Source organism: Nannospalax galili, unplaced genomic scaffold (assembly GCF_000622305.1).
Source record: "Nannospalax galili isolate Female #2095 unplaced genomic scaffold, S.galili_v1.0 scaffold14089, whole genome shotgun sequence".
Lineage (NCBI taxonomy): Eukaryota > Metazoa > Chordata > Mammalia > Rodentia > Spalacidae > Nannospalax > Nannospalax galili.
The window spans coordinates 3,834-13,371 of record NW_008359978.1 but is presented as its reverse complement, the minus strand read 5'-3'; the positions used below and the strand labels follow the sequence as shown (position 1 = coordinate 13,371).

The 9,538-nt window shown below is 42.4% G+C and overlaps 1 protein-coding gene across 1 annotated transcript; it reads left to right on the top strand.

The window, feature by feature from the left end:
* Window positions 1-790: 790 nt before the first annotated feature.
* On the top strand, window positions 791-7,071 carry LOC103726303 (DNA-dependent protein kinase catalytic subunit; the record flags this gene model as incomplete). The annotated part of the gene is given in 7 exon segments (XM_017795773.2): window positions 791-995; window positions 2,534-2,601; window positions 3,212-3,432; window positions 3,967-4,041; window positions 6,316-6,411; window positions 6,728-6,799; window positions 6,870-7,071. Coding segments are annotated over 7 exon segments (939 nt in total), but the record flags the coding sequence as incomplete, so codon positions are not given.
* Window positions 7,072-9,538: the final 2,467 nt, after the last annotated feature.

Here is a 9,538-nt window from a genome sequence, read left to right as displayed (position 1 = left end):
CTCAAAAAACCAAAAAGCAAAACAGAAGGGGGAAAAGAAAAGAAAAGAAAAGAAAAGAAAAAAAAACAAGAAAAAAATTGACAAAGACTTTTGTAATTAATGATGGCCTGACGGAAGTAGCTGGGTAAGGTCATGCATGACCATAATCCCAGCACTTAGCAGTTGTCAGCAAGAGGAGCAGAAGTGCAAATTCATCCTTGGCTACGTATTGAGTTCGAGGGAAGCCTGGGTTACATGAGACTTGTCTCAAAAACAAAAAAGATCATCTGGTAAATCTAGATGACTATGAAGTTGCTACCAGTAATAGTCTTAGATTTTGCTCTTTTTCATTTGATATTAAAATTGGCAGTCATGTAAATATTTAAGACCGCACCAAAGAAAGAAGGCAGAGTGTTTAGCCAGGCGCGATATTTCTAATAATTGCTTTAGAATTACAGATCGTCTGAGTGGTATTTCTGCTGTCTGTGATCCAGCACAGTGTCTCAGTTCTAAGGCCAGTGGCATGCTTGCGTTCTTCTCTTTAGCTCATATGAAGAACTATGAGCTGTTTGTTGTTATTGAATTGCTCCCTTTATTTTCTTTTCAGCTTTGTGCCTGATCATGCCATGACTTTTTACATCAAATGGAATAGACCCCAAAGTAGATAGAGGTTGCAAAGAGGTTGTATAACCATGCCAGTTTCTAAAGGATGACGAGATACAAACAAAAAGCATGTTTTAAAGTATTGAAAAATTCGCTTTATAATGTACAATGCAAATGTTAATCTTTATAGGAAATTTTCATTTTTCAGAACTTTGGGAAAAATTTTGATAAATGCTTTGGAAATGGTGGTTCTAAGCTGCTCAGTATGGAGCTCAGCGAGTTCAGTAATTATGCTAACCGCCTGCTTGCAAAAATGAGAGAATGCTTAAAGCCGCCTGGGAACCTGAAAGAGTACTCCCCATGGATGAGTGAGTTCAAAATGGAGTTCCTGAGAAACGAAATAGAGATTCCTGGTGAGTTAACAGTGATAGTACCAGATCTTGGTAGTTATCAGTGACAGGAACAACCTCAGTAGTTAATAGTGACAGAACCAACCTCAGTAGTTAACAGCGACAGGACCAATCTCAATAGTTAACAGTGCCAGGACCAAACCTCAGTAGTTCACAGTGACAGGACCAACCTCAGCAGTTAACAGTAGTGACAGGATCAACCTCAGTAGTTAACAGTGACAGGACCAAACCTTAAGGAGAACAGAATCATAGCATGTACTCTTGGTTTGTAAGCAGTGAACTGGGATCTTGACAATTACCTTTGTTTGTGCGCACACCATGGCATACGTATGGAGGTCAGGTTGATAGGGCAATCTATGGTATCGGTCTTTCACCTTGGACCTATTTAAGAGAGGAGGCCTTCTTGGTTATTTTGCTTCTATGCCAGACTGGCTGGCCCATGATCTTCCAGGGATTCTCCTGTCTCCACCTTCCATTTCCCCATTGAAGCACTGAGACCACAGATATGCATGCTGTTGTTTCTGGCTTTTGCATGAGTTCTGGGGATTTGAACTCAGATCCTAATGCTTATATGGGAAGTGTTTTCCACTGAGTCATCTCCCCAGCCTCATCTCCTTTTTGAAGGTTTATTTTATTTTTAATTATGTGTTTGTATCTATCTGTGTGGGGGTATAGTTTATGTGCATTGCAGGTAGTTGTGAGCCACCTGACATGGGTGCTGGGAACCAAACTCAGTCCTCTATAGTACAAGCTCTTAACTGCTGGAGCTGTCTCTCCAGCACCCTTCCCTTGTCTTTTTAAAAAGAATTTAAAATTTTTCATTTCATTTAATATTTTCATTTTTTAGGATAACTCATAATTACTATGAATTAATACACTTTACTGCTGCTGATGGTTCCCTTATATTCTTTTCGCTGTGTTGGCCTTGAACTCACAGAGATCTGCCTGCCTCTGCCTCCCGAGTGCTGTGCCACCACACCCAGCTGTTTCCTTATAGTCTTAATTGTGGTAGCGTTCAGATTTTGATTTAGTAGTTTTGGTAACCCCAAATCATGGATTGTTTTTCATTGCTCCTATGTAACTCTTCTTCGGAAATAAATGCATGTGTAGATACACATTGATCCTGGGATATGCTAGCTGGTCCCATGTACAGGAACTGGTCAATCATAAATGACTTAACTACAGGAAAACATTGTGACATTGAGGATGGAGACATGAAGCAAATTGACCAGAGTTGAACAAGATTTTTCAGAAGAAATTGGTTTATCCCTGTTCTTTGATGTTTTAATTTAGTTCCTCATGTTCTCCTCTCTGCAAGTATAGGAGAAAGCTATTGGGAGAAGCAATTTTTTTTGGCTTTTATTGACAACTGTGCAGTTGCTCCCAGTTATAAGAAAAAGGCCTTTTCTTTAAATTAAAACTTTGAGAAAAAAAAGTGTCTTGTTAGATGAACATTTTTTTATTAGACTGACAAGTTCTAAAACTTGGAGGTTTTGTAATAGGTGGTAGGTATCTAAGCGAGGCCCTGTGTTTGTTTTTAGGTCAGTATGATGGCAAGGGCAAACCACTACCTGAATACCATGCACGGATCTCTGGGTTTGATGAGCGGGTAAGTTCTGAGGGCTTGTCATCCTCATCAAGGATGTGACACTTAGATGTGCTGCTCAGCTTCCCATTCCCATGTTATTTTCAAACAATATGGTGGTTTCTTGCTATATTATCGACCAAGTTCCTTATTATAATGCCTCCAGTGTTTGTCATACTTAAGAATATTATTAAATGAAGAGGCTCTGTCTATCCATTACAAATTGTGTATAGAATTAATCTATTATAAAAGGTTGCATGTTGGCTGTCAGTTGTTGAGGACAACTGTAATTATATGTTTGTAGCCAGCACTATTGCTTATGCAGGCACAGCATTCAAGTATGACAGCCAGCCCTGAAGTCACAGTCCAGACTCTTATTTTTCTCTCTACTGACCATCTCCAAAGAGAGGCTCGCTTTAAGGAACACATGCAACAGCCTTGCTTTTTTCCTTTTGACCATGGTGTGATGAGCTAGTTTGAGACTGCTCTTGAAATATTTTTTGCTGCACACCTGCCGTACCAGCTGCCTGAGTAGGTAGGAAGACCACTTGGGCCCAGGAATTGGAGTCCAAGCTGGACAACATAGCAGGACTGTCTTTTAAAACTGCAACAACACATTTCCTAATTTTTAAAGGTAAAGGTAATGACCTCCATAAGGAAACCAAAGTGTATCATTATTCGAGGCCATGATGAAAAAGAATACCTTTTCCTTGTGAAGGGCGGTGAGGACCTTCGTCAGGAGCAGCGCATTGAACAGCTCTTTGAAGTCATGAATATCATCCTCTCCCGTGATGCAGCCTGCAGTCAGAGAAACATGCAGTTAAGGACATACCATGTCGTGCCCATGACTTCCAGGTGTGGTCTGAGTGAATCTGTGGGGTATGTGTGTTTGAGACAGAGAGACATAGAAAGAGACAGAGAAAGAATATACGCTGCCCTCATGTAACTCTCCTGAGACAGTTTGGGGGTGCTGGACATGTCGGTGCTATAGGTCCCTGGACAGCCTGCTAGACTAGATTTACATGGGGAAGGAAGTGGAGAGTGGAGAGGAAGAAATCTGTTTTGCTTTGATACTTCAGGACATTTTTTTCTAGCAATGAAAGAGTTTTCACCATTTGTTTTTTTATATTTTACTTATTATTTTAATTTTGTGTGTATTGAGTGTATTGCCTGCATGTATGTGAGTGCACCCGTGTTGTGCAATGCCGTGGAGGTCAGAAGAGGGCTGTGGATTCCCCAGAACTGGAGTTAAGGAAGGTTCTAGCCGCCATGTGGGTGCTGGGAATCAAACCCGGGTCCTCTACAAGAACAGTCAGTGCTCTTAACTGCTGAGCCACCTCTGCAGCCCCCTGTTTGCACCATTTGTAAACATTTTCTTTTCTTTTTCAGATTAGGATTAATCGAATGGATTGACAATACTTTGACCTTGAAGGACCTTCTTTTGAATAATATGTCGCGAGAGGAGTAAGTGTCTTATCTGAGGCAGTATGAGGCTGGCTGCTTCTGTTCCACACAGGCCCTCTAGCCTGTGTGCCCAAGAACCCCATTCACACCCTTAGTCAGCTGGTTCCAGAGCAGTGTCTTGCACCTCCCCTTCAGGATATCTTCCATCCTCACCTCATCCCTTGCTTTAATCTCGGTGAATAAACTGAATGAAGTGCAGAGATCAGATAGTGGTCATGTATCTTTTACCATGGCCTATAAAATATATCAACTTCAGGGAAAAGGAAAGAAGAGTGTTAGAGGAAATACAGTGAATACATAGTATCTGTATGCTGGGAACTACTTTCATTTTCCAGTAGGTTTTAGCTTCACTTCTCACAGCAGCCTGCAGGGGTTGTGGGGGCCACCATCTTCTCTGCAGCTGAGGAAGCCTGGGTCCGGAGAGGCCAGGAAGCTCATCATACACACTGATAGCTACGATTCTTTTTTTTTTTTTTTGGTGGGGGGTGGGGAGGAAAGGGTTTATTTTGTTTTACATCTCCCAGGTCACAGTTTATCAGGGAGCCCAAGATAGGAACTCAGGGCAGGAACCTGGAGGCAGGAGCTGGAGCACAGACCATGCAGGAACGCTGCTTACTGGCCTGCTTTCCTGGCCCCTGCTCAACCTGCTTTCTTGTACAACATAGGCCCACCTGCCCAGGGGTGGCACCACCCACAGTGGGCTGGGCTCTCCCACATCACTCAGTAATCAAGAAGATGCTCCAAAGACATGGCCACAGGCGAGTCCAATGAAAGAAATTCCCTAATTGAGGCTCCCTCAACCCAGGTGTGTGAAGTTGACAACTAAAGGTATTTAGCATGTATATATTGTAGAGCTGATTTGATAGCTAGGATTCTTAGTGGTTTTGCATCATGAATATGGGTACTTTTTATTTTTCTTTATTTTTTTTCTCTATTTTCCATTTTTTCTGTATTTTTAAGAAGAAAAATTTTATTTTCTCTAAAACCATTAATTTTAATTTTTTATATTGGTTTTTAAATTATCATACAAAGTAATCGATTTTTATTATGACATTTTCTTTTTTTCTTGTCTTTTTAAAGATAGGGTCTCTCTGTAGCCCCAGCTGGCCTGGCCTGGAACCTGCTAGGTATGTAGACTAGGTTGGCCTTGAACTCACAGAGATCTGCCTGCTTCTGCCTCCTGAGTGCTGGGACAAAAGGCATGTGCTACCACACCCAGCAATTTTTTTTTTTTTTTTTTTTTTTAAGATATGGTCTCCCTGTAGCCCCAGCTGGCCTGGAATCACTATGCAGGCTGGCCTGGAACTCATGACATTTTCATACATATATGTCACACTTTGTTCTTGTTGGTCCCTCACTTTCTGCCCTCCTCTGTCTCTCTCGTCTCCTTCCTGGTCCCTCTCTGCTTTCATCACATGTATTTTCCTCCCATCTCCTTAAGACACTTCCTCCCTCTCATAATCCCCTTTCTCCTGGTAGTGAGGGTTGGGGGGAGGGAGGGAGAGAGAGGGGAGATTAAATTAGATTCCACATCTGAGAGAAAAATATGCAGTATTTGTGAGAGACGAAATAGAAGATCCAGAGCTTTGTGCACACTAAGCACTCTCCCACTGAGCTACAGCCCCAGCCCTTTATTTGATCTTATCTTTTGCTTGGTTATTTCTTTTTTTAAAAAATATTTTATTTTTATTTTATGTGTATGAGTGTATTTCCTACATGTAAGGAGGTGCACCCATTTTGTGCAATGCCCACAGAAGTCAGAAGAGGGTGTCAGATCCCGTGGAATTAGAGTTACAGATGGTTGTTAGCCATCATGTGGGTGCTGGGAATTGAACCTGGGTCCTCAAGAAGAGCCACTAGTGCTCTTAACCGCTGTGCCATCTCCTCAGCCATTTCCCCAGCCCCTTGCTTGGTTATTGCTATAAAGGAAAATAAAGAAAACTCTTAAGAGCTATTAAAAGTGGAGTTGATAGGTTTTGGTGACAAACTGTAGGTTGAACAGAGAGGAAATGATCAAAAATAGCAAAGAACTGGGCATGTGTTGTACGTTTGTACCTCCGGTGTTTGGGAAGTGGAGACAGGAGGATCCCGAGTTCACATCATCTCAGTTACAGAGTGAATTCTAAAAAACACAAAACAAAGAAAAAAATGAGTCTAAAAGTTGTATTTACTTTTCCCCATCTCTTCACTGTTTTTCAATATTCAGTACTTTACCTTTAGAATCAAGTAGTACAATAGATCTCCTTAATCCCAACTCCTGTTTTCCTACTTTAGTGATCCCAGAGCACTGAATCGTGACTATAAAGACTGGTTGACCAAAATATCAGGAAAACGTGACAGTGGTGTTGGACCTTACGTGATAATGTATCAGTAAGTTTTGTTTTGATTTGCCTTTGTATTAACTAGTTCATTCTTCTCAAAATTGCATGCTTACTTTTGGTTCTTGAAACTTTTGCATCAGGTGGCCTGGGGTTGTATCACTGTGGTTAGAGCACTGGATTAGCACATCCAAAGCCCTGGGTTTATTTTCCAGTACTGAGAAGGAAGGGCTGGAAGGAAGGAACACATTTTGGCCCAGATATAAAAATGTGGTTATTTGGTATTTCAGTATAAGTAATTTTAAATTTTAAATTTCATATCACCTAAAATTGGTTCTAACAAGGAATTTTCTGTTCTTAAATCATAGGAGAGCTAATTGTACAGAAAGAGTCATGGCTTTTAGAAAAAGGGAAAATCAAGTGCCCGCTGATCTCTTAAAGTAAGTATGTTTGTGACTTTACAAGCACCAGTGACCTAGCAGAAACCACACATGGCTCCCTTTCTCCCAGGCGGGCGTTCATAAAGATGAGCACTGGTCCTGAGGCCTTCCTGGCACTCCGTTTCCACTTCGCCAGCTCTCATGCACTGCTGTGTATCAGCCACTGGCTCCTTGGGATTGGAGACAGACACCTGAACAATTTCTTGGTGGCTATGGAGACGGGCAGCATGATTGGAATTGACTTTGGACATGCATTTGGATCAGCTACTCAGGTGTGCTGGCTTTACTCATTGCAGATTTAGGATTATCATGTGACTGTAATACTTCTAGAAATGAATTAAGGAAGGAATTATGGATTGGTTACTTTGGTTTGGTCATGGTCATTGAACTTGACATTTTTGCAGAAATTAATAATCTCATTCTCATTTGGGGCTTGTACATACAATAGGTCATGGGAGAGACGGTGATATACAATCAGCTAGGAAGAAAAAGAATGTTACAGTTTTATGAAAACCTCTCATGTCTTGCATAAAATGTACTGCAAGTCTTTTCTGTTAACCTGTGTATGTTTTCTGTTGTACTTCTAAGTCTCCCAGGGCTCTGTTCCTCCATGCAGGCTTATGCTTTGACAGGATGGTATAAGCTGAATTGATTACTCTTGGGCACAGTAATTCACATCTGCCTAGCTTATTTATTTATTTATTTATTTTTGGTCTTTTTGATCTTTTTAAGAAAGGGGGTCTCCCTGTAACCCTAGCTGGCCTGGAACTCCCTATGTAGACTAGGCTGGCCTTGAACCCTCAGAGATCTGCCTATGTCCTGAGTGCTGGGATTAAAGGCAATGTGCCACCATGTCAGGCTGCCTAGCTGATTTTATGAAGAGGAGTTTTGCTGGGCATGGTGGTGCACATCTTTAATCCCGGCACTCAGCAGGAGGAGCTCTGTGAGTTCAAGGCCAGCCTGTGTACATAGCAAGTTCTAGTCCAACTTGGACTACAAGGAGATCCCTGTCTCAAAAAGACAGAAAAAAAAAAATGGAATTTTCCAGGCATGGTGGCTCATGCCTATAATCCCAACACAAGAGTGCCTAAAACAGAAGGATTACTATAAGTTGAAGACCAGTCTGTGCTATAGTACGAGATCCTGTCTTAAAACCAAGACCAATAAAATGACTCAACAGATGAAGGCACTTGCCACTAAGCCTGATAACCTGAGTTTAAGGATCAAGTCCTGCAGGTTTTCCTTAACCTCCAACTGCGAATGCATACACACACACACACACACACACACACACACACACACACACACACACAATGTAAAAAGTGCTAAGGAGAAAAAAGTAAGAAAGGAAATATAAAACACCATTTGAAGGACAGCAAGTTGGAAAGAAATAAAGGAAGAGGAAGAGGCAAGAAATGGGGTGAGGGATGCAGTGGGAGACCAGTGTGCAGGGCCTTTAGGTCTTTACAAAGACTTGTCATTTGGTCCCCAAGGTTTTTGGCCTGTACAACTCTTAGGAGAATCTTTTTTCTTTTCTTTTTTAAAGATAGGGTCTCACTAGGTAGCCCAGGCTAGTCTTAGCTTGCTATCCTCCTGCCTTAGCCTCTTCTGAGTGCTAAAATTACACGAGTGCCACCAAACCTAGCTTTTTTTAAAGCCTCTCCTAAAGCCAAATACCCCTCCTTTAAGGATGCCACTTGGCTCTTCCCACAGTTCACTGCAGCCACATTAATGACTTTCTAACATGCGTAGCCATCATTCACTAGGTTCTCATTTGTGTTTCCCAAGAATCTTGTTTTGGTTGAACTTGTCCTCAAAGACCATCAAAGTCCCGAGCACATAGTGGGCTCTCAGGAATATTTGGTGAGTGATAACCAATTAAATGAATGAATGCGTGACTCAGAACAGATGTGTGGAGACTGTAAACAGCAGTGACCTCTCAGTACCCTGTGGTGAGAGACAGCACAGCTGGCCTGTGGAGTGGAAGCCAGGCCTCTGGGATGGTGTCCCAGCAGCATCTTTTCTCCCTTTTCTGTAGCCCTGGGCCAGGAGGAGGCCGCTGACCCTGTCCCTGCCCCTTCAGAAGAAACTGCAGACCTCAGGGAATGACCTTGTGACACTCAGCCATGAGACTCCCTCCTGCCTCCAAATGTTTGTTCTGCTCAGAGGTGTGGAAGAGTTTTGCTGCACCTCTAAGAAACAGGGGCAAGCATGGGTAAGGTGTCTCCCCAGCACATAGAGCAGTTCCAAACCAGGACTGGGGCTCCACCCTTCCTGTGTGCAGAAGAAAAGGGAACAGTGGACAAAGTGAAATCACATGAACTCTCTAGCATGCTTACACCTCCAGGAAGCTCTCTTAAATCAGTCAACTTGCTTCCTATCAGCCCAGGCACTATCTTTGCTATAGAGTTGGTGGCTAAGACATTTCTGTGGACTCCGTGGGTTCCTGGCATATCCTCTCTAGCCCCAGAAAACTTCCTGAGCTCAGGGGTTATGGATTTTCATTCTCGTTCAAAGGTCGGATGTGTGCTCTCAGGAAAGAGAGATATTATCTGCCTGTCTATTGGGAGAACTGAGGCTCAGCAAGCTGAAAGTTGGGAGTGGAACCAGGGTTCTGGGTCTTAGTCTGTCTTCCCGTTCCCAAGACGGTAGAAATGTGGAGAAATCCTAAGCTAAGCACATATTCCTTACAACTCCCAGCTGCCTGGCGCCACCCAACTCTTAGACCTGATACCAACA